This window comes from Plenodomus lingam (genome assembly GCF_022343315.1).
Source record: "Plenodomus lingam strain CAN1 chromosome Unknown contig_22, whole genome shotgun sequence".
Classification (NCBI taxonomy): Eukaryota; Fungi; Ascomycota; class Dothideomycetes; order Pleosporales; family Leptosphaeriaceae; genus Plenodomus; species Plenodomus lingam.
This window is the reverse complement of record NW_027093939.1, coordinates 1,072,306-1,096,215: the sequence shown is the minus strand read 5'-3', so window position 1 is coordinate 1,096,215 and position 23,910 is coordinate 1,072,306. Positions and strand designations below refer to the sequence as shown.

General features: G+C 52.8%; 9 protein-coding genes across 9 annotated transcripts; 5 read left to right on the top strand and 4 right to left on the bottom strand.

The window, feature by feature from the left end:
• Positions 1–85: 85 nt before the first annotated feature.
• IAQ61_005718 (uncharacterized protein) lies at positions 86–1,442 on the bottom strand (the record flags this gene model as incomplete). Its single annotated transcript, XM_003839831.2, has 6 exons — positions 86–305; positions 357–511; positions 559–732; positions 783–893; positions 944–1,240; positions 1,290–1,442. 6 exons carry the CDS (start codon positions 1,440–1,442, stop codon positions 86–88), a joined length of 1,110 nt encoding a protein of 369 aa, XP_003839879.2.
• Positions 1,443–1,930: 488 nt separating this feature from the next.
• On the top strand, positions 1,931–3,010 carry IAQ61_005717 (uncharacterized protein; the record flags this gene model as incomplete). The annotated part of the gene is made up of 1 exon (XM_003839832.1): positions 1,931–3,010. One exon carries the CDS (start codon positions 1,931–1,933, stop codon positions 3,008–3,010), a length of 1,080 nt encoding a protein of 359 aa, XP_003839880.1.
• A 710-nt stretch (positions 3,011–3,720) lies between these two features.
• IAQ61_005716 (uncharacterized protein) lies at positions 3,721–6,584 on the bottom strand (the record flags this gene model as incomplete). The annotated part of the gene is made up of 2 exons (XM_003839834.2): positions 3,721–4,621; positions 4,709–6,584. 2 exons carry the CDS (start codon positions 6,582–6,584, stop codon positions 3,831–3,833), a joined length of 2,667 nt encoding a protein of 888 aa, XP_003839882.1. The 3' UTR covers positions 3,721–3,830.
• A 1,580-nt stretch (positions 6,585–8,164) lies between these two features.
• YPT7 (Rab GTPase ypt7) lies at positions 8,165–9,605 on the top strand. Its single transcript, XM_003839837.2, has 7 exons — positions 8,165–8,465; positions 8,518–8,571; positions 8,631–8,726; positions 8,778–8,957; positions 9,006–9,050; positions 9,106–9,208; positions 9,259–9,605. The coding sequence occupies exons 1-7, from the start codon at positions 8,436–8,438 to the stop codon at positions 9,366–9,368; spliced, it is 618 nt and encodes a 205-aa protein (XP_003839885.1). The 5' UTR covers positions 8,165–8,435; the 3' UTR covers positions 9,369–9,605.
• A 977-nt stretch (positions 9,606–10,582) lies between these two features.
• Positions 10,583–11,761, top strand: IAQ61_005714 (uncharacterized protein; the record flags this gene model as incomplete). Its single annotated transcript, XM_003839838.2, has 1 exon — positions 10,583–11,761. One exon carries the CDS (start codon positions 10,583–10,585, stop codon positions 11,759–11,761), a length of 1,179 nt encoding a protein of 392 aa, XP_003839886.2.
• A 1,006-nt stretch (positions 11,762–12,767) lies between these two features.
• On the bottom strand, positions 12,768–14,588 carry IAQ61_005713 (uncharacterized protein). Its single transcript, XM_003839839.2, has 2 exons — positions 14,415–14,588; positions 12,768–14,327 (listed from the first exon to the last, which is right to left on the bottom strand). The coding sequence occupies exons 1-2, from the start codon at positions 14,497–14,499 to the stop codon at positions 12,988–12,990; spliced, it is 1,425 nt and encodes a 474-aa protein (XP_003839887.2). The 5' UTR covers positions 14,500–14,588; the 3' UTR covers positions 12,768–12,987.
• Positions 14,589–14,896: 308 nt separating this feature from the next.
• IAQ61_005712 (uncharacterized protein) lies at positions 14,897–16,072 on the top strand (the record flags this gene model as incomplete). The annotated part of the gene is made up of 1 exon (XM_003839840.2): positions 14,897–16,072. The coding sequence occupies one exon, from the start codon at positions 14,897–14,899 to the stop codon at positions 16,070–16,072; it is 1,176 nt and encodes a 391-aa protein (XP_003839888.2).
• Positions 16,073–16,452: 380 nt separating this feature from the next.
• IAQ61_005711 (uncharacterized protein) lies at positions 16,453–17,953 on the bottom strand (the record flags this gene model as incomplete). Its single annotated transcript, XM_003839841.2, has 3 exons — positions 16,453–16,771; positions 16,825–17,465; positions 17,573–17,953. The coding sequence occupies 3 exons, from the start codon at positions 17,951–17,953 to the stop codon at positions 16,453–16,455; spliced, it is 1,341 nt and encodes a 446-aa protein (XP_003839889.2).
• A 1,896-nt stretch (positions 17,954–19,849) lies between these two features.
• On the top strand, positions 19,850–22,432 carry IAQ61_005710 (uncharacterized protein; the record flags this gene model as incomplete). The annotated part of the gene is made up of 2 exons (XM_003839843.1): positions 19,850–20,301; positions 20,353–22,432. The coding sequence occupies 2 exons, from the start codon at positions 19,850–19,852 to the stop codon at positions 22,430–22,432; spliced, it is 2,532 nt and encodes an 843-aa protein (XP_003839891.1).
• Between the last annotated feature and the right edge of the window lie 1,478 nt (positions 22,433–23,910).

Below are 23,910 nucleotides of genomic sequence, written 5' to 3'. Positions count from 1 at the left end.
AGGCCGCCCATAGTCTGCATGAATACTCTACGCTTAAGAGGCAAGACAGCTCTTTCTGTATGAGTCCTGCGACGGGTAATACTACTCATAATGGCACTTCCACGGACTGGAGCACTTCCTCGACAATGTCCTCGACAGTGACATCTTCAAGCACAGCCTTGACGGCTTCCAGCGAACTGCCCCATTGCATGCTTCGCTCATCCTCCGGCGTCGTGATGGCAATGCGATGGGCGTATACTTTACGGGCTGCAAGAGCCACAAGGGACGGATGGACGTATTCGAGACTGTGGAGTGGGGCCAACACACTGCCTAGTGTCAGTTGGGCAATTGGGAGTACTCAATGCAGACTAACTGACTGGGCCAAGGTGTTGAAGTGTCTGGTAGCCATGGCAGAAATACCCCCAGCAACAGCGCGGTGCAGTCTCATGAAGACAACGATATTGTGAAGGTAAGCTCGAACTTCCGAGCTGATCCTGACGCTCGCGGTAAGCTTCGTCAGCTGCGCAAGATCCTTCCAGAGTCAGTATTAGTAGATATCTTGTAGTGCAACTCAAGTACCTCGAGGCTGAACAGTACAGACTGCACTTTCGAAACGGCAGTGTACGTCGACCTGCGCACCACCGACGACGTGGATGCATCGTCTTCAGAAACAAAGCGCTGGTCCTGAAGCTCTTCTAGGTCCGGTAGTCCATCTTGCGCCTGGTGCTTGTGAGAGATGAAGAACGCATCATTCTAAATTCCTCCCATCAGTTATTTTCGCAGATTCTCGTCATTCATCATACCAAATGCTCGGTCAAGCGCTGTGTTCTGCTAACACTCAACGAGACAAGTAAAAACGGCCGAGGTGCAGCGTGGACAGCTGTCCTGGTAAAATTACGCTTTCCCCGGATCAGCTTTATCGCAATTAGCATAAAGTCCAGATAATTGGGAATAGGTTGGGTACCTCCAGGGCTTGTACTTGGACTTCAGGGCTTGCTTGGTTCAGGTTCTTGCAAATGACAACATTCGCAATTCGTCGGCTGTCTAATGGACGAAGCATGGCAGGAGATTTAGACAGTCGTCGATCAGACATTTCTGGTGTTCCCGGTGGAGACGAAAAGTGGTTGTTGTTCCTGTTTCGATCCTTGTAGTGCGTGTCGCCCTCATCCTTGACCAAGATACCGCTGCCAAAATCATCAAGCGATGTATGATAATCACAGCTCAATGTGGCCCACGTGAGCCCAAATGCATTTGACGCAACCTATGCATATCAATCGAGATGTTTAAAAGAAATCCTCTCCTTGACTCACCAACTTCAGTTCTTCTTCAACGTCATCAATTAGCTCCTGCTCCGCCTCGATGATACAGTGTTGTTCAGCGATTAGACAAATCAACGTGGCGAGCTCGAGATCGCCAAGCAGTTCCACCTTATCTTCAATCGCCGTGTGTTCCTGTGAGGACATGATTTCGGAAAGGTCGTTGTATTAGTCTCACAACATGTTGCTGTTCAACGTTTGCTGGCTCTGTTGCAGAGTGAACCGTGAGAACGCGTCTGAACAAGGCTAGTGACGATCAACCAGCGTGCGCACGAGCCATGAACGCGACTCCTTCACAGTAACAGTCACTCTTGTCTGATCAGACAAACCTGATGTCCATATTTGCACACTTCATACTCGCCGTAAACAGGATCACGAGATTAGCATGGATGAAGTTTCAATATGTCTCCCCAAACTCAATTACACTATGTGCCTAATTCCAGCTACCTACTCCGTGTGGGGATCCGGCCTGCGACACCATTGACGTTGGCATACCAAACTACGACTACGCAGTACATACCTACATGACGCCAACTAAACGATGGATCAATTCCGCTCCATCATGTCCACTTCCCCACGTTCAGTGAATCCCACAATCGAATCGAATTTCTCCCAAGAAAATCCTCCCATCCAAAATGTCAACCCAAAACCCAGCAACAACAACAACAACAACGACAACAACAATCCCCCAAACCATGAAAGCATGGCAATGGACAATCTGCCCCACAACCCTCGAGGCTGCCCTCCATCTCAACACTTCAACCCCTTTACCAACATCCGCCCGCGCCCTCGCACCAGGAGAATCCCTCATACGCATCCACTTTGCCACCCTAAACCCCATCGACTACAAAATCGCCGAACTGCCGATTGTAGGCCGCCTGGCGCTCCCCAAGCCCGCAACCCCCGGTTTGGACTTTTCAGGCGAAGTCGTCGACGTTGGGCCCGACAGCAGTGTCGAGATTGGGCAGCGCGTGTTTGGCAAATTGGAGCCGAAGCAGCAGTTTGGCACGCTGGGCGAGTATGTGGTTGGGTCGAGGGAGGGCACTGTGCCTATGCCTAAGGGTGTTTCCATGGTGGATGCGGCGACGTTGGGTGTGTGCGGGTTGGTGACGTATCAGAGTCTTGTGCCGCGGGTGAAGGCTGGTGATCGCGTGTTGATCAATGGTGGTTCGGGGGGAACAGGCACGTTCGCGATACAGATTGCAAAGGCATTGGGGTGTTGGGTCACGACGACTTGCTCGGGGGCAAACGTGCAGCTGTGTAGGGATTTAGGGGCGGATGAGGTTGTGGACTATCGCAAAGAGGATATATCTTCAGTGTTAGGAAGAAAGGAGTACAAGTTCGATTTGACACTAGACAATGTGGGCCTGCCGCTAGATTTGTATTGGAATTCTCCAGACTTCACCAAGCCTGGTGCGAAGTACACTCAGATTGGATCTCAGGTCAGCGTGCCGTTTCTATATGATCTCGCCTTTCGTTTCTTAGTCCCGGCCTGGTTGGGCGGAGGACAGAGGCCGTTTACGTTTGGATTAGCATCCACCAATCGCGAGGACTTGGCCAATCTGGGGGGTTTCATTCGGACTGGCGAGGTCAAGCCAGTGATTGGCGAGGTCATGGAGTTTGGAGAGGTGAAGAGAGGGTACGAGAAGTTAAGGACTGGGCGATCAAAAGGGAAGATCGTTGTAAGGGTGTATGGTGGAGAACGACATGTCTAGAGCTAGAGCTTTTCACGAAACTATGCAGAGCGTCGAGATGCCATCTCCCGACTTTTGTAGTTGTTAGTTTGGACCTTCTGGGAGACGCCAATTACCCATGTTCAACCACAACAGCATTCTAATAACATCCTTATTTTCCGACTATCCGACATCTGCATGTTAATCCAATGCGCAGGAATTTTTCCCATTCCAAGCCGAGCATCTCCGAAAGCAACTGGAATGCAGCAGATTCCTGACTACTCGCAACCTCAGTCATCTATTGCAAGTCTGCCTTGTCGCCTAGCCTAGGAAATTCTACAGCAAGCCAGGAAGTGAGAACAAAGTATACAATGTCACGTTCGCATTTAGATCAAACCTCGCAACTTCGCACAATTCTCACAGCACCTCATGAAGCAACTACCTACCAGCTCCAGCCGCTCAACACAAGATGGTAACCGCAAAGCAGCAGATGCCAGCTGTAGCTTCAATGCTGGAGTACTGCAAATTTACCTGTTTCGGGAATGGGTTTGCTCACGTCCTTGGGTTTGGGGCGGCAGCATGGCAGAAGGCTGACTACATCTTGGGTCCAGTTCACAAGGTAAAGTTACAAGATCAGCACGATCGTTAGAACAACGAGATCGACTAAAATGGCAAGTTCTTTATTGTGAAAGCAGGAAAAGTGTGTTGCATGAATACAATTTCATCTTGAATTTCGGTCATAATCTCTATCCGCCAAGGGTAAAAGCTCGTAATGAGGAGACTCAAACTCTACTTCAATCTTCATACAAAAGTAACTGGTTGTTCAGCCACTCGTTCGCATCAACTAATGGATAACCGTAACTCATTCGTCATCAACCACATCCAACAAGCCGGGCACACTAATCGGCAACTGGATGCCCGCCAAGAGACTCAAGAATCCAATTGGGTAAGGCACAATATGGCGCCCAATATGCAATCCATCCGCCAACAGGGCCGCAAAGGTCCTGTTATCGAGGAACCCGGACAGCGTGCCTTGCTTAGGCGAAAGGAAGGCGTTGTTGATTTGCACAATGCCGGAGCTGTAGAAGGAGTAGGTGTAGACGTTGTCGGCAACGGTTCCTGTGGCTAGCACGCTTGCGCGTAGGGTTATTAGAGGTTTCGATGTGGTCGTGGGGAAGACTGGCGTCGGGGGTCTGATTGTGGTTGTTGGGGGTTTGATTGTGGTTGTGGGGACGGTGAGTCCAGGGAGTCCTGGAAGGCCTGGAAGAATTGGCGCTGTGGGTAGAATATTTGGGAGTCCCGAAATGACTGGCGCTGTTGGGAGAGGTAGAATCGGCGCTGTGGGTAGAATGTTGGGGAGGCCTGGGAGTATTGGGCCAGTTGGGAGGGGTAGAATCGGCGCAGTAGGGAGAATGTTCGTGAGAGCTGAAATGACCGGCGCAGTTGGGAGGGGTAGAATCGGCGCTGTGGGTAGAATGTTGGGGAGGCCTGGGAGTATTGGGCCAGTTGGGAGGGGTAGAATCGGCGCTGTGGGTAGAATGTTGGGGAGGCCTGGGAGTATTGGGCCAGTTGGGAGGGGTAGATTCGGCGCAGTAGGTAGAATGTTGGGGAGACCTGGGAGAATTGGCGCAGTGGGAAGAATACTAGGGATGCCTATGAGAGTCGGTTGGTCAGTACATTATTTTCAGATTGAAAGACACGGAGAGCAAAGCAAAGTGTATTGGGAAGGGTTAAATGTACCTGTGGGAAGAGCGCTGGGAAGCAAGCCCGTGAGACCGAGGCCACTGACTAAAGAGGGGATAACGCCAGGCAGGGCCGAGAGGATTCCCTCGACCGGGTTCAAATCAGGAGGCGGTAGTATGTTAGGTAGACTAGGAAGGTTGCTGGGAAACGCTGTAGGTAAAGTGATTGGAGGACCGGTCGGTACACCAGAGAGGATGCCAGGCAAGAGATCTGTAGGAATGGCTGAGATAACTCCTGGAAGTAAGTCTGTGGGGAGCTGCGAAGGTAGTGCTGATATCACACCAGGCAGCAGATTCGTAGGCAATGCGGACAGGACCCCAGGTACCAGGTCTGTAGGCAATGCGGAAAGTATCTCGGGCACTATATTAGTGGGGAGGGCTGTAGGTAATGCAGAGAGAATTTCAGGCACCAGATCAGTTGGTATAGCTGAAAGAATTTCGGGAATCAAGTCCGTGGGTAGAGCAGATAGTATCTCGGTAGGTAGGGCGGTTGGCAGACCAGAGAGAATCTCAGGAATCAAATCAGTGGGTAGCGCAGATAGGATTTCTGTAGGGAGAGCTGTTGGTAGACCTGAGAGAATCTCAGGAATCAAGTCTGTGGGTAGAGCTGTGGCTAGACCAGACAGGACTTCAGGAATCAAGTCCGTCGGTAGAGCAGATAGTATCTCGGTAGGTAGGGCGGTTGGCAGACCAGAGAGAATCTCGGGAATCAAATCAGTGGGTAGAGCTGTGGCTAGACCAGACAGGACTTCAGGAATCAAGTCCGTCGGTAGAGCAGATAGTATCTCGGTAGGTAGGGCGGTTGGCAGACCAGAGAGAATCTCAGGAATCAAATCAGTGGGTAGCGCAGATAGGATTTCTGTAGGGAGAGCTGTTGGTAGACCTGAGAGAATCTCAGGAATCAAGTCCGTGGGTAGAGCTGTGGCTAGACCAGACAGGACTTCAGGAATCAAGTCCGTCGGTAGAGCAGATAGTATCTCGGTAGGTAGGGCGGTTGGCAGACCAGAGAGAATCTCGGGAATCAAATCAGTGGGTAGCGCAGATAGGATTTCTGTAGGGAGAGCTGTTGGTAGACCTGAGAGAATTTCCGGCACTAGATCAGTTGGTAGAGCAGAAAGGACTCCAGGCAGCAGATCTGTAGGTATCGCCGAAAGAATCTCGGGCACGATGTTGGTAGGGAGGGGGACATCCGTGGGTAGACCAGAGAGAATTCCAGGTATCAGGTCTGTGGGTAACGCTGACAGGAGCTCTGTGGGGAGAGCCGTTGGTAGACCTGAAAGGATTTCAGGGATAAGATCCGTTGGGAGAGCGGAAAGAATTTCCGTTGGGAGAGCTGTTGGTAGACCAGAGAGGATTTCAGGGATCAGATCCGTGGGTAAAACGGATAGAATTTCAGTGGGGAGGGCTGTTGGCAGAGCGGAAAGGATTCCAGGCACTAGATCGGTTGGTAGACCGGAGAGGATCTCAGGCACCAAATTTGTAGGCAGAGGGAAAGCAGTGGGCAATGGCAGCTGAGACAAAATATTCGTTGGTAGGGGTATAGGTATCCCACTGACCAGATCCACTGTGGGAAGACCAGTAGGTAGTCCGCCAGGGATCTGAGGTCCTAGAGATTGTATCAAGTCCCTAAGCTGGTTGTTTACGGCGTCGGCTTGTTGTTGAACTTCAGGTGGGATGAAGTTGGCAAGTCTGCGGATCGCAGGGCACAGATTACAGGTGTCGACCAGGCCGCTGCCAGGGTCTTGACGTTCGACTAACCGGGCGGCGGGTGCGATGGGTTCGTGTTGGAAGCCATGCTTCTGTGCAGGGAAGGCATGGGTAGAGGGGAGGGCGAGGAGGAAGAGGAGGGCGGGGGAGAGGGGAGAAGACAGCATGGTGACGGTAGGGGAGGTTAGACACAGTCGGCAGCCTCGTGAGAGAAAGGCTAGCGATGGCGGTTATAGCTGCGTTGCTGTTGCTGCGTCAGCACTGATTAGGTTGCAGGATTCATATACGAGAGCTGATGGCTGCAAAGAGATGTTTACCATTTCTCATCTCGGAGGAAGCCGCTGGAGGAAGACGAGAGGGCATTCTTGCGGTTGTGATCTCAATGTACGGAGGAGTATCCACTGAGCTCCTGCTCATTTGGTTTTGGTATGTTGTAGTGAGCTTGTTAGACTGCCAGGACCTCATTCCGGTGGTACCACCAAGATTCCACACACATGGTAAGCAGTGAGGGTGCCACTCCTTCGGCTCCTTGTGCTGCAATGTTCTGTACTCAATCTGTCTTTGATAGATCGTAGGGAGGAAGCCTATGTTCAGACTTAGTCATGCGCAACAAGCAATTCCATCCTCAGTAACCTCGAGGTTGAACCTGAACATTGCGCAGAACCCCCACTCGTTCCTTCTGTGCTGCACGAGCACAATCTCGACCTGGACCAGACCGAGCGTCTGACCAAGTGAGGCAAAGCGTCCTGAAACCAAAAGCTGGAGCATTTATTGTTCCGGCGGCGAGTGTCATACTGCTGGTCGGATAGGTATTTCCGAACAAGGCCGTTAGTCGCTGCAATGTAGTGCAGCAAACGGGATTATGCAGGGGCAAAATGATGAGGTACTGCACATTTCTGTCAGGTCTTCCGCCGGATTACACTGTGAAGATAGCAGAGATTGCAAATAAGTTGCCCAATAATATGTTACAGGCAGACAATACGATTCTTGAGGCTCAAATATTGGACACGACGCAACGCAAAAGGAATCTTATGCTGATGTTTGGCGAGAGGTTGCAGGAGATATGTGGATGTCGTCGCGGAGGCTGTCATGGAGACTAGAGCGAAGATGGCATGAATGAAAAGGCAATCAAGAGATGACAAAGAGAACAAAGTCTGATTGTGTGCCATGGAAGAGAATGGAACGAAGACAGTAGTGAGTGTGTGGGATGGAGGTTGCGATGACAGAACATTGGAGTTACGGCCTCTTGCTGAGATTTGACGCCCATGAAACGGATATTGAGAATAGACGTCAGTGAAAGAAACAAGCACCGTTGTGAGCGGACATGAGGAGTACTTGACCGTCTTGGGTCGAGAGTTGCCATCTGCATGCTGAAGCACGGGAAGGGTCCAATGTAGGTCCCGAGAAGTGTATTCACAGGTATTCACCACCCCGTACCTGTTCCATCTAGGAAACGGATGGAGCCTTATCAGCCAGCGTTGTTTTGGCCATGTTGGCTCGCGTAAAGGATGAGATGGAGGACATGGTGTTGGTTGTCTTGTGTCTTGGTGTTGGCTTGGCCATGGCAGGTCGAAAGAGAGTTGTGCTCCCCTCTATCAATGTCAGTTGACTGGAACTGGAGTCGGGTCAGGTGGTCAGGTGACCAAGGTGGACGCGAATGGTCCAAGCTCCAGAGACCATTCCAGGTCGAGGTTAGCGGCGAGGCGAGGCTGGCATGGGTGACAAGCTCTCGTCGACATCATGGACAATGCAAGCTGTGGACTTGCCAACAGCACATCTCCACCAGCTCACTACACCGTCTACGCCGTCCCCCGATTCCCAGACCAGAGCAGCCTACATAGACGCTCGTTGAGAAATTCGACGTGTGATCTTCGGCGCATCGCAACCCAGAATTCTGCTGTCCTAACGTTGCCTTGAACAACCACGCTGGACACTCATCCGAGCCATTGCTTGAGCTTGGCTAGCTACAGCGCATAGGTGCCTCGCCCCACGCCTCACAGATAAAATCGATACAAAATATGGCGTCAAGGAAGAAGGTCCTCCTCAAGGTACATGTTCTTTGTATAAGAGGTCCAGCTACACGTATCTAACGGTGGGCAGGTCATCATCCTTGGGGACAGTGGGGTAGGCAAGACGAGCTTGATGAACCAATATGTACGCTGCACCATGCATGCGCAACCCTTTTGGAAACTCCGCTCATAGCCATTCACTAGGTCAACAAAAAGTTCAGCGCCAGTTACAAGGCTACCATCGGCGCCGACTTCCTGACCAAAGAGGTCCTCGTCGATGACAGGCTGGTGACGATGCAGGTCAGTCACGACCAATTTATCCTACTAGCCCCGCCAGCTCACATAGGATAGCTCTGGGACACGGCCGGCCAAGAACGCTTCCAATCACTCGGTGTGGCCTTCTACCGCGGCGCCGACTGTTGCGTGCTCGTCTATGATGTCAACAACTCCAAAAGCTTCGATACACTGGACAGTTGGAGGGACGAATTCCTGGTGCAGGCTAGCCCCATGGATCCCGAGAGTTTTCCATTTGTATGTGGATCTTCGGTGACCGGTGAGGGCAATCGCTGACGAGAACAGGTCGTGATTGGCAACAAGATCGATGTCGAAGAGAGCAAACGAATGGTGAGCGCTAGAAGCACATGGTTCGACGGTCGACCAAAACTAATACAGTGACAAGATCTCATCAAAGCGCGCAATGACATTTTGCCAATCAAAAGGCGGTATTCCGTACTTTGAGACGAGCGCAAAGGAGGCAATCAACGTCGAGGACGCTTTCGAGGGTATTGACTACATGCCTGCCCTTCAACAACGCACGCTAATCATGATGCAGTCATCGCAAGACAAGCGCTCGCACAAGAAGATGTCGGCGACTTTGGCAACGACTTCCCCGAGACAATCCCCATCGACCTGAAGGGCAACGAGGGCGGTTGCGCATGCTAGTGTATACCATGCCACATTACAAGCGTTGGCTATACGCGCTTCTCGGGTTGTGGGCCTTTGACGTATCTTGGAAGTTTGGCATGGAGTTACTGGTGTTTTATCTTCTTGCTCGATTGTAGTAACTGGTCGTCGAGGGGTGTTCATGGGCTGTAATCCATTACATTACATTACATACGGGCAAGACATATCGCTGTCGGTTTCATCGAGCTGGCTGCCAATAGAAACAGAATACACGAAATAAATACTTGTTGGTTTACAAGATGGCGGATGTAAAATGCAGGAGGCACTGTGTATATGTGTACCTATTGGTACCTACCAGACGATGCGCGCCTCTTGAACGGTTATCCGGTAGCCGTGCATGCATGCCATCATGACGAGGGCGGGCAACGGAGATGGTGTAAGTGGCGGGTGCACGCAGCTCGGCAAGACTGCTGACATGCCGACTCAGTTGTCTTGGAAGTTAGATATTCGGCCGCCATTGCGCCACTGTGAGACGTGCAACGAAACAAAACCCTGGTCCTAATAAACACACACATTCTCTCGCCCTCTCTCCTCCACCCGACCTCACTTCTCATCTTTGCGACCTTGCTCTCGTTGCGCCTCGTCGCTTCATCCCATCCATCCGCGGACCGCCCATCTGGTTTCATGGGCGCATTCTCCCACCCATCTCATGCCTCCACCATCCGCCCTGCGCCTCTAACTCCGTGTACCCCCGACCACTGCGTATATCCACCTTGATCACTGGCCTGGAATAGTAATCACCCACTCTCTCACACGCGCGCGCAAATAAGCACAAGGCCCTGCACGCCCTGCACACATTTCCTCGCTCCCACATCCACGGCTAAACGAATCACCATGATCCCCCACCGCGAAGAAGAGATAGCGCCGCTCTCTCCCCGCCTCAGCAACGTCACGGATGATAGCGAATTCATGCGCGAAGACGACTACTTGGCGAGTCCAAGTTCTAGTGGGGGGACTAGTGTGTGGGAGGATGGCAAGGAGAGGGGCTTTCTCGAGAGATTGGGATGGGGTGGAAGGGCGGGGAGGGAGGGCGGACGGTTTGGCTTGGGAGGCAGAAGAGGAGACGGAGACGGCGGAATGGCCGGAATAGGGGGCATAGGGGGAGTAAAAGGAGGACTGAGACATGCAATCGGCATTGCCCTCTTACTCGTCACGGTGTTTTTGTGGACGGCAAGTAACTTCTTGGCCAGTGTATGTCTCTCCTCCCCAAGCATTCCCTACCTACTCCAGTGCAAGTGACTGAAGAACCTGACCTCCTGACCGCTAACGAACAACACCATGAGCAGACCATCTTCGCAGACGACTCGTACTCGAAACCGTACTTTGTGACCTACATCAACACCACATTCTTCATCTTCCCCATCTTCCCCATGATCGCACACTATCTCTGGGCCGACCGGCACAAAACCTCAGACACACCCCGCCCCCTCGCCCTCCGCCTCCGCGACCTGCTGGACCAACGCGCAGGCAAATGGGCTCTACTCCGCGACCACGAAGCGCCCTCGTCCACCTCGGACGACGATGCCCTCACCATCCGCGAAACCGGTACGCTCGCCCTCGAATTCTGCACCCTCTGGTTCCTCGCAAACTACTTTTCCTCGGCCTGCCTCTCCCACACCACCGTCGCATCCAGCACCATCCTCTCCTCCACCTCCTCCATCTGGACCCTGCTACTCGGCTCCCTCTTTCACGTCGAACGCATCACGCTGCGCAAATGTCTCGGTGTCCTCGCCTCCCTCTCCGGCGTCGCCCTCATCTCCCTACTCGACATGTCCACCGACTCCCCCGTCGACAACAACTCGGCAACCCCACAACGCAGCGCCTTTCCCGACAAATCCCCACGCGAACTCGCCACGGGCGACGCAATGGCCCTCATCTCCGCCCTCGCCTACGGCTTCTACACTGTTTTCATCAAACGTCGCATCTCGCACGAATCCCGCACCAACATGCCCCTCTTCTTCTTCTTCGTCGGCCTCTTCAACACCCTGCTCCTCTGGCCGGGCCTCATTCTCCTGCACGTCCTCGACATCGAGCCCTTTGCCCTACCCCCGACATCCCGCATCTTCACCATCGTCATGGTCAATAGCGCCAGTTCGCTCGTGAGCGACTTCTGCTGGGCCTACAGCATGCTGTTGACGAGTCCGCTCGTGGTCACGGTAGGTCTCAGTCTGACGATCCCCTTGAGTTTGGTCGGCCAGATGGTGGTGCAGGGCGTGTATGCGCAGTGGGGGTATTGGGTTGGCGCTGCGGTGGTGGTCGGCAGCTTTTTGTTCATCAACAGGGAAGAGAAGAAGGAGGAGGAAGAAGGGGGTGGGCTAGCAGGCGGAGGGTTCGAGAGGCTGAGCGGGGGGGACCGCGACGAGGGAGCGTAGTTTGTGCTACGTTTTGTGTCTGTGTGCTTTGAGATGGAATGGTCTCCTATGGCGTTTTTCTTTTACATGGAAATCTCCCTTTTACCGCTTTCACGCGTATTCGCGTACCTAGGTCAAGCATGGACAACGGCGTTTTTCCTCCCTCTGTTTATTTTCTTCGGGTTCACATACTCTGAGATCTAGAAATGAATTATAATCACCAATCCAAGCAAAGTCAAGATGGGATCTGTTAGCCTGCCTCTTGTCTATCCAAACCCTCTTGTAACTCTTTATACATCTATACATTTATACATCAATAAAATCGCTCTGACTAAGCCCACATGGCTATATGATACAACATGCCTTGCTCTACTTAACTAATCACATTTCACCAAAACAACAGACAATACGCCCAACAAGACAAAAACTATAAAACTCAACCAGCAGATCATACAAAACTATGGTAGAAAAAATAGCAATATCCACAATCCCCTAAGCTCGTATCACTTCATATTCTCCCATGACAGAAGTTATCTCAACTTACACACCACACCAAATAGGAATATACCATACTCATCTACTAACGACAAAGTTCCGGTTTCAAAGTGCCGCGAGAACAACAACTCCATCTCCATTTCCCGGCCAGATAATTGGGAGAAATCTGGGGATTTTGTGTGTGGGCAGAGAAAGTCTTTTTTCAGGCTTGTCCTACTTCTTCTCCAGCGTGTCTTTGTGGTGTGTGGTGTGTGGTGTATATTATTTCTTCGCAGTGAGAATTTGAGTCTGAAATCAGAAATCCGGCGTAATTGCAGTTTTGAATCTCATTCTAAATCTGACAACGATCACAATCACTATTACACCCTCCCTACTACACGAGAAAAACGCGATGTCGTGTCTAGTCATGTCTAGTCATGTCTAGAGATATTATATTGCATGTGCTGGTTTCTAATAAATTTGTTCTTTGCGATAGATTCCTTTTTTATAATTTCTCTGACCGGGTTTGTGTACGAGGAGCATTGAAACAGGGTTTGGACTTGGTTTTTGATTCAGGTTTTATATTTAGTGCTTGGATATATATATATATAAATAAATATTTGATTTGGTTTCGTGGTTGAGGCTTTCGGTTTGATGGCTTTTTTTCATCGCATTTCAGCATGATTGAGGCTTGTTTTCATTTCTCATGATTCCTCCTACCTCTCACTGAGAGTGCAAGATTCTCGACATGACCTTTGAATAACCTCAGGTGACTATCCCCCCCCGCCATCCATTTTCTTACTATACCCATTTCCCTTTGCATTCCAGCCCCCGTTTCCCTTTCCCTTGCCCTTCCATCCTCCTCCTCCACCACCACCACCCCTATAACTCCTCTCCCTATCCCTATCCTTCCTCTCCTCCCAACTCTCCTCGCCCTCTAATTCGTCTACCTCCCACCCCTCGCTCTGCATAAACCCCTCCAACATATCCCTAACCTTGGGCTCCCAGACATGCTCCCCAGCATCTAGGTCCGCGTATTCGAGGACTGGGAGTGGTGGGGTGGTTGAGGGGTCAGGGGGAGTAATGCCAGGGAGACAATAGGCGCCTTGGCGGGTGCGGATGAGAGAGGACATTAGGGCGAGGGAGTTGCAGGCTAGACCGAGGTCGTGGCAGAGAGAGCGGACGTAGAAGCCCGAGGTTACGGTCATGCGGAGGCGGGCGGCGGGGGCTTGTGGTTGGGAGGGTGGAGCTTGTGGGGTGTCGGATGTTGCTGACTCTGTTGCTGTTGTTGTGGCCGTGATGTCGGTGTTGGTGTTGGTATCTTGGGCTTCGGGCAGCGCGCCGCTCATGGCGGGTTCGCTGTCTGTTCGTGGCCGTTTGGGCTGCTCGCCTGCATTCTCGACGTGGTCACTCTCCGTCTGGGGACTGCGCGAGCGCTTGCGACTTCGTCTTGCCGCAATATCTGTATATGTGTCCATGTCTTGCTTTCTGATTCCCAGTAATTTCTTTGCGCCCGCCATTTGTTCACCGTCAACCTCTTCCTCGGGCCACTTGAAGTCGTGACTGCCCGGCTCCAGCCACTCAACCAACTCCATCTCCAAGACCTCGACCGGCCGTGCAGCAACTTCGGGTATGGCGCCGCCTTCTCGTGCATACTCGTACATCTTCTTGCCATCCACCTTGAGTGCGGAGAAGACGCTCGGCTTCTGCATGATCTTGCCCCGAAACTGGCCCAACTTGTCTTCCACCAATTGCCTTGTCACATGCGCATATTCTGCCTTTCCAACAACCTTCCCAACGGCATCATACGTGTCCGTCGCTGCGCCAAACAAGACGGTGCATTCATACGTCTTGGTGCATTCGAGGAATCGCTGTAGACACTTTGTGCCCTTGCCTACGCCGACGATCAAGACTCCCGTGGCCATGGGATCAAGGGTGCCGCCGTGACCGAGCTTTACTTTGAGGTTGGAAATGTGTCTGGGGCGGGCGTTGGAGAGGTACATGGCCCGACGCTGGGATTCGAGCCATGGGTGGAAGAGAGGGGAGGTTGAGAAGTGGGTTTGGAGATCGCGAAGGACGCCAGCCGAGGAGGCCAGAGGAGGTTTATTTATCGCTGGCAAAAGTCAATGGTTGGGACAAGGGTGAAAGTGCATGGCAACTGGAATTAGGATATCATATGGGAAGGCAGAGAAGCGCGTACCGAAGATACCCTCGACTATTTTCTTGTTTTGCGGGGCAGCAGAAGAGGCCATGATGGATCGTTTTAGGGCCGAAACGACTGACATGGGGTGGGCGGGTGAAGGTGTAGGTACGGTAGCTATACCTACATAGTGGTTGCCTATGTAAACAGTAGCCAGGTATGGCTATAGCTCGGTGAAGTGAAGGATTGATTTCGTTTGCCGACGCCCGTTCCGAGAGAATACGCCATGCCAAGGCGGGAGCTAAGATTGTGCCTGCCAAGCAAGCCCCCCGCCACGCTTGCACGTGTTCGCTGTAGCCTGTAAACTATCTTTTGTCCTCTACTTTCGACATTTCATAAACACAGACACAAAACACGCTCACCAAGTTTGTCTCCTCGCACGCGCATCCTTCACCCTCACCAGCTACACATCTCCAGACGAACTACTCGGATCGTCTACGCGACAACACTATCAGCGCCACGCGCGCCCCCCACTCACCATCATGTCAAATAGCGACAAAGACCTGGTCGACCTGGCAAAGTCCACGACCGACGACTTGTACGAATTACTCGGCGTAACCCACGACTCCTCAGAACAAGATATCAAAAAAGCCTACCGCAAAGCCTCGATCAAATACCATCCCGACAAAAATCCCGACAACAAAGATGCTGCCGACCGTTTCATCTACCTCGGCTGGGCGCGCGACATCCTCATGACGCCAGAGCTCAAGGGCGAATATGACCGGGCACGAACACGGCGGCGAGAGAAGACGCTGCAGGATGAGTTACTCGATGGGCGGAGGAGGAAAATGAAGGACGATCTGGAGAGGAGGGAAAGGGAGGGTAGGGAGTGGATGGGGGGGTTGAAGAGGAAGAGGGCTGAGGAGATGAGCGAGAATGAGAAGAGGGAAGAGGAAGTCAGACGGTTGGCCGAGGATGGGAAGAGGAGGAGAAAGGAGGCCCAGGAGCGGATTTTACGGCGAAGGAGAGAGGAGGAAGAGGCGAGTGTCGTTGACCTAGAAGACACGACCACACCAGCGCAGCCCGTCAGACCTGGCCAGTCTCCTGAAATCCATCGCACAATCAAAGTTCGCTTCCAAAGAGAGGGGGACGCGCTAAACTGGGACAAGGATATACTGCGAACCACATTCAGTCAATACGGCAAGATCGACAGTGTAGTCATGGGCAAAGACAAGAAGATTCGACTGTCAGGGTCGAAACACAGATCTCTCATCGCAACCGCCTTCATCATATACACCCGCATCGACCACGCCCACGCCGCCGTCCTCGATGCAAAATCAAATCATCCACTCCTCGAATCCGTAGCCTGGGCAAATGGCGAACCAGATTTATCGTCTTCCACCACTTCCTACCCGCCCTCCGCCACCGCACAACAACCCCAACAACCCCCAAAATCCACTACCACAACACCACACGAAACGCCCCTCTCGACACCAAACCGCCCTTCCTTTCGCTCCTCAATCAATCTAGGTGGTGCGGGAAAACCGCCAGCCTTTGCACCCAGCTCAACAACGCCCCTCGGTACACCCAAATTCTCTTTCAGTCCCAAGACGCCTAGTCTAGAGGAAGTGACTATGATGCGGCTCAAACAGGCAGAGAAGAAGAGGTTAGAAGAGCAGATTAGAAGAGAGGAGGCCGTGCAGGGCGGGGGCTTATAGGGGACAGGGTATTGGCTGGTAATACGTCGGTATGAACGAGGAATGTGTCTTTTTGCCCAGGCGGTTCCTTGCTAGGATTGTAATTACATACTAATACTTCAGGCTGCTTTATTTGCAGTGTGTCGATACCTTTGAGAGAGCGTGGATATTCCTTCTGACACGGAATGGTCAGCCAATGACATCACTCTTATTATCGCGACGCGTCTTCGCCTGCGTACTGGTATCTTGAACACACTCATGTCTCGCATCAACGCGTTATCATAACAACCATCCTCTTTTTCCGTACCACCCAATCCAAGCTCATGGTCTCGTAAAATCGTAAAACATCCCCACCATCACGGGACACTATCAAGGACTCGCATATAGACACTTGCTTACGTTCACCACCTCCTCAGCTCAGAGCCTTTGTCCAGCTCCTCATACGAGTTTCGAGGTCCCATGACATCCTCAATAACCTCATCGGTAAACTTCAAATCCTCCTCAGGAGGCACCGTGTCCTTAATCTTGAGCAACATGACCGGAAGCGCAATCAGTAAGCTACCCGCCAGCAGTATCCAGCACGAGGCAAACAAATTCATATACGAGATCTTGTAGTCGTCCAACCTCCACATTACGGCCGCACCGGCCGATTGGATGCCTTTGTAGAAGCCTGCAAAGTTGGCCAGCTTGCGACTGTTGTTGCTGATGGCGCCCATGAACCTGTTGACTTGTCAGCTGGATAATGGCCATGAATTGGAGAGCTGCTGACAGACCAGTACACACACGTCTGCCATGCTGCGTCGTAGAAGCCATAGGCAATGTACAAGAACATGGGGCCAGCATAGCCCTCGGAAGTCCAGTCGTAGAGCTCGGCGATGTTGTCGCGACTGTACGTTTTCTGAAACACGTAACCACCTCCCCAGACGGCAAAAGTCAGTACAAACATGGCAAGCCATGCAACCTTTGCCCGGTTCGTCCGCCTGATATTCGGAAAGTCGAGGGCAAAGCCAGACACAAACGCACCCAGGATCTGCGCGAGCCAGTACAGCGTGCCGTTAAGCGCGCGTGTCCGAATGTTGAAGCGCGCCTTGTTAACGTCCTGGAACTGGTAGGTGTAGAACCAATTCGAGGCGAAGAACATAGGGAAGAGCAGGATGATGTAGGAATCACTGCGCAGTGTCTCCCATAACCCCAGAATCTCCGATTTCCACGTCGGATGCTTCATGAGGATGATGCGGGATCCGTCGCGGCGCACAACCCGTCGAGCATCGACCAATGTCCAGGCCAGACAGGCGCCCAGTAACGTTAACACCAGAAAAGTGGCATATGTAGCATCGCTAATCGCCCCTTGGAACTTCGCATCGTTACTGCCCAAATCAACCTCCTTCTTATCGAAATTCAAGCCCAGGCCAATCTACCACACGAGAAAATGTCAGTCCTAGTTCTCATGTCCAGAAAAAGCCCCTGGCCCAATCATCCATCCAATCCAACCAACCCAGAGAGAAAAGAAAGAAAACGTACCAGACTCCCAATCACTGCGCCCATATTAAACACGACCCAAAACCCCGAAATATACCTCCCCTTCTCCTCCTCCCTCGGATACGCCATCACAATCGCCCCCTGCGCCGCCCACAACACCCCGGCACAGCAGCCCAGCAGCGTGCCCGCAAACACCACATACACGAGACTCTCTGTCTTGCTAAAGCACAAAAAAGCACTGACGTAGACGCAGTAGCCCACACCGCCAAAGGCCAGCGAGGCCCGGATGCCGAGCGTGTTGGTCACCGTGCCGGCGAAGAAGCCGACGAGGGAGAAGGTGGCGTAGAGGGCGGTGTTGGATGCGTTGCTGGCGCGGGGATCGAATTGGCCGGCGCCGCCGATGCCGTTGAGTGCGTTGAACATGCCTGTTGGGGTTATGTTAGGTGTTGCTCTGGCCTGGACAGTGTTCAACTAAACTCCACCAAACTCCAACAACCCCCCCCCCTCCCCCCCTTAGAAAAAACCCATACTCACCCGGACACAAAAAACATACACACGCCACCAACACCAATTGCGCCTCCGGCGAAGCATAATACCACGGCAACGTCACAGACCCCATCCGCATCGGCCTATACCGCCATCCCGACGGCCGCTCCACCGTCCGCGGGCCCAAGACGTGCATCTGCGCCTGCACTGTTGGATCCGTGTACATTGCGCACACTGTGATCTTTTTGCTTTTGTTCAAGCGGGGGAAGGGAAAGGGGGCGGGGGCGGGGGGAGATGGCGGGAGTGGACAGGAAGTAGGAGTAAGAGGAAGAGGCTACGAATTGGTCCAAGTCGAACGTGGATGGGTAGGTAGGTAGGTGTGTCTATGTCTCGGGATTCAGGACGTGTGCGACTGGTTCTATGACATATACCTACCTACCCTACCCTTCCCATCCATCCTCTGTCCTCTATCCATCCATCCTCTGTCCTCTATCCATCCATCCTCCCTCTTCTTCCCATACTTCCTCCTATCTCCTCGAGCCCCAGCGCCAGTCCCAGCACCAGCAATAGTCTAGCCAAGTCGCTACCACGCCTGTTGTACGCCCTTGTGCAACGTCTTCCATGCGGTTTGGCGGGTTGTACTACTACTTTACACCCACACCCTACCCTGCTTTCCAGGCTCGCCTTGCCTTGTGCTGTGCTGGTTTTCCATCCACACATACGCCCTGCTCCCCTTCTCCCTCCCTACCCCCGGAGATACCGCAACCCCAGCGCCGCGAGGGATGCAAGAGGGTGAGGTAAGGACGTAAAGGGACGGGATGGTCTTGAGTATGGATGATGGTGGGGCTGGTACTTGTTATTCCAGTCTGCGGTATTGTGGTTGTAATTTGTTGTTGTAATTTTCACCTGACACTGTATGCATAACAAAAGATTCATGCTTTTCTTTGTATCTTGTTGGATTCTTTTTGCATATATTTACAATGTATACTTGACCCATATCCATCTCTATTCTTCCCTCACCTCATCTCAATCTGATCAGACTCTAGGCCGAACCGCACACCAGCCGTGCCTGCCCTGCGTCATTGACCCAAGCAACGCTGGGATGCGTGGCGTGATGTGGCTGTAAGCGGTGTGCGGCTGTGATATCGTCGAGGGTGATGGGTGGGGATTTTGGGGGGCTTGGATTTGCGTGCCTTGCGTGAGTGCGGTACGTCCAAGGGGGAAAGGGAGACAGGAGAGGAGAAAAAAAGGAGAAGAGATGTACTCCTAAGAAGTTCGCTGATCAAGGTGTCATGCATATGCGACGTCCGACACCTAACCACAGATAATCGTAGAGCATCAAGATCTACTCCGGCAAACCGTGGGATATCAACTTGATTTCCACTTCACCAGATCAACATGTTTGAATCTAGAGTTTATTGCAATTTCTCACCATCCGCGAGCGTGATTCAAAACTTGGACTTCTTCTTCGCGTGCGGGCTCGAGAAAGTGCAGGCTGGGAGTTTTCCAGATGGGGGAGTGTGGATGCTGTCGTGTCACCAATGGATACGTTTCACCGCAGCCAAAACGCCTCATCAGCATATGGAAAAAGGAAGGAAAGAAAAAGAGACTACCATGCCTTGCAGTCGCATGAAATAGAATCGTCTCTTCTCCGTCAAAAAACTTCAACCCAGGTCCATGCAAGGTCCATTAATTCTCCTCAACAAAAAAAACCCCCCCTCGGACAGCGATAACCGCCACAACGAACGAGCGTGCGAAATCCATCCGTGTATGCTCGACATCCCGTGCGCAGCGTGCGACCTTCAGCCCTAACCAGCGACGACTTCGACAATCATGGACACGGGCAGCAGTTTGCTTTCGCTTTGTAAATCCATACTGAGCCTGGGCGTCTCACTGATAAAACTATCCCAACACGTCACGTTCGTGGACGGCATTCTCGCCAATCTAGCAGCAGACACGAAAGCGCTGGGTGAGACGTGCAACGGGCTCTGCAACAGGGTGTCCAGGCTAGCAGACGGCAACACAGCGAGATGCGAACGGCGGGAGATTGGGGGTCAGATATGGGATTGGGACGATTGTCTTGTGTCGCAGATTGAGGTCTTGCGCGGTACGATGCAGGAGTTGGAGCATTTTGTGAAGAATGATGGGATAGTGGATGCGCAGTCTGCTCACCGACTCAGAGGACTGAATTACCCTGGTCCACAGCGCGATTTTGTAATTCGCCTGCGAAGTAGGGTTTCGAGACATGTGGGTGGGCTTGGGATGACGCTTTTGCTGATGAATCAGTGAGTTGTGCATGCGAGAATTGGAGGTGGAGCTGATACGGTATTCCCTAGCTTTTTCGGCAGCAGTGGAGAAGCACGGCAGACGGCAGAGGATGTGGAGAGAATGCGAGGTATGATTGCGAAGCTGGAACGTGCTCGGACGGGAAAGCCAACAGGCCGCATGTCTCGCATCGAGGCGAAGCTGGTGAAGTGTGCACGTGCTGCCATTGTGGACGTGGACTGCAGTGCGGAAACAAGCAAAGAGAAATGGGATAATTGCATCGACTCGGCGCAAGCGTCGACTTGGCTTGGAGCACTGGAAGCCTTACGGCTCGATGAACAGAATTCAGTACATCCTAGCACGGCTATGTTGGCTCCGACTGCTGTCTCTGTGGTGGGAAAGCATACCCTGATGACCAGTCCGAGGGCTTCAACAACGGCCAAACCCAGTGTTGCTATACCAGAGCACACCCACTGCGAAGACGACTTCGACTTGGACCTCGCCCGGGCCGCACTAGAAACGGGCACCTCAGCTTTCAGCACGCAAGCGTGGGAAGAAGCCACCTCACTTCTCCAAGAAGCTTTACGCGCACTCTTACAGCTCAGCCCTGAACAACGTGCGTTTGCTGACATCTTCGCTTTACACTACAGACTCGCTGTCTGTGCCTATTACACCCACGAACCAGCGGATGCAGAACACGCGCTGTTGAGCCTTGACCAGCTGATGCCGAGTACGGATGAGCAGAGAAGCTGTGTATACCACTCGAAGCATCTACTAGCACAGTTGTATATTCGAACGCAGCAGATCGAACTCGCTCAAGTGCAGTGCGAGAAAGCGCTACAAGGACGGCGACGTGTATGCGGGAAGCTGAGCGTTGAAGCATTGGAATCGTTGGCGCTCATGGCGCATGTGTACGTTCTGCTTGGGAACCGGGCGCGTGCAAAATCGTGTCTTGCCATGATGCCGGAAGCACAGAGGAATGGGGTCCTTCAGAGTGTGGAAGCGGAACTGCAGGGAGTGGTGTCACATTTGGATTTTGCGTCCGTGTTGACGCAGGGAATTGGGAAGGATTCAAGCGAGGTTGTAGAGCGCGAATGGGAGAGGGTTTCATTGGGGTCCGATGGGGACAGTGTGGCCTCGAGAGGTGGGAATGGAAGAGGTCTGGCGTCGCCGCTTGGCGTGTATAGACAGGGTCGTGTGCGTGAAGCGGCTGATGGGACTGAGAAATTGCCATCTCGCAGTCAGAGTCCTTTCGAAACCGTGTCGAGTAGTCCCAAGACACCGCAGTCGAATCTCGTGCATCAAGCCGTCCTGGAGGACGACCCACCATCCTGGAGCATACCGACTCGGACATCGATTAGCAGCGATCCACTGCACGCCACTACACCCAGCATCAAACACTCTGACAACATTTGTCCCGAGCCTCAAACACGTCTTCCGCGCACAGAAATCCTCCGCAGAATCGGCTGCCAACCCCGCGACAAACTCGAACAAGCAGTCTGCACCAGCGACCATGCCCTACTCAACGTACACCTCCGCAAGCGCAAAAGTATATGGCGCGCCAGCCTCCGGCCCCGTGGTGCCCCAGAGCGCATCACAGCGCTGCACTACGCCGCGCTCTTTGGCGAAGTGAACATGGCACGGCGCCTCGTCGTCGAAGGCAACTTCAACGTTGATGAGATTCCGTTTGGCTACAGCACGCGCCTCACGCCGTTGCACTTTGCCATGGGTGCGCGGCAAGTGGGCATGGTGGAAATGCTACTTGCGCATGGCGCGAGGCCAGTTGAAGATGAGTCTTGGACTAGCCTTGCGAAGATGATGCTGAGTCGGGCGTGGATTGCTAAAACAATGTCTGAGGCGGAGCGGGGTGATGCACCGCAGTGTATTGCCGCTATCCTGGCGGTGCTGGTGCGGTTTGGATGGGATGTTGATTTGCCAGAGGGGAAGGATGGGGAGAGCATGTTACATGCGGCCGTGTCGTTTTATTCTGGCGATTACGAGTGGGATGCGCGACTTAAAGTCGCGATTTGTAAGGTTCTTTGCGTACATGGTGCGGATTCTCACGTGAGGAACAAGCACGGGAAGACAGCGTTTGACATTGCTGCGGCTTCGGGGCAGAAGGAGCTTATTGAGGTTTTGGTGAAGAAGTGAAGAGCAGTGAGGGAATGGGAGACGCATGTGTTGAATGAAAGGGTTGAGGAATCGCTAGACAAGGAGACGAAAGATGATCTCGTGCAATTGTTGTGTAGCCGCGATGTTGGGCGGTCCGAGACTAGGAGGCGGTGGGGTGAACAGCATAAGGATGATGTTGTTTGGAGGGAACCCCACCAGAGTAAAGCGGACCAAAGAGAAATGTATGCTTCTGTCTTTGTCTCTCTTTAAGTATTGATCTCGTAGCTACCTTTGAACGATCGCGAGTACTGATTGTGTTGGCATCGGTAGAAGATGATGGTTTTGGAGCCGAAACATGGACACCAGGACCTGTACGGTAACTCTATTCGCAACAGTGTTTCCTGCGCTATGTAATGCCAATTAGATTTGAATGTCGATGGGGTTTGGTGGAGTGGAGCGACTGAAAATGATGACCTCTTGTTCATGATGGCGTGGAGGTGAGAGCCAGGTAGGTGGGTAGGTAGGTGGGTAGGTAGGTGTACGGTAGGTAGATGGGTGTTGTAAGAGGAAGGAAGACGGGGAAATAGAAGGGCCGAGCCGCGTCCCCTTTCAGAGTGGCATGATCAGCAGGCTTAGACAGGAACAGGTTAGCGGGGGAATTGGATGGACATTGGTGCCAGCATGTGGAATCAATTGGGAACAAGACAAATGCGGTTAGTGTGTCCAACTTGTCTGGCTGGTGAGATGGATGGTTTCAGAAGGCCAGGGATGGAGAGTTTGGGAAGCGGCGACCAGAGGAAACGCCAGAAATCATTTCAACCAGCAAAAAGCCTCCCCAGCCCCACGACACGTCGCCCTCTCCCACGCCAACGACAACGACGATAGTGGCAACACAACAACAACCAACAACAACGACGACTACCGCACGATAGACATACGACCTCCTTGAACTCGCCCATTCTTATTCACATACACAACCTGCCGTCGCATTCTCACACATATCACCCCCCCCCCCCCCCTCCGTGACGACCCTGGATCCTGTATGCGCCTGTGCTTGAAACGCCCGCGCCTCCGCCCGACCTCCGCACCGCCGCCGATAGCTAGTCTAGTTCGAGGTACCCTACCTCCAGACTCCAGCCGCACCTCCTGGAAGACTGGCCAAAAGAAAAGACAACACGCATGCGGCGCCTGTAAACTACATTGAGTAGTCATTGTCTCTCTCGCTGGACGACATTCACGCTCCCTACCCATCTATCGCGCCTTTCCTTTCTCCCACGGGTCCCCCCATCGCGGCTTCTTGACGGCCGCCCTTGCGCCTGCCCACTTGCCTTGCCGCCTGCCTCCCCGCCTGCCTTTGTGCCTTCCCGCCGGCCTTTGTGCCTTCCTATCTGCCTTCGAGCCTGCCAGCCTGCCAGCCAGCCAGCCAGCCAGCCCGACTGCCCGACTTCCCAACGCGCGCTCATTGCGCCTTCCCTTTCTCCTTTCTTGGCAGCATAGAAGGCACGACTGGGACATGA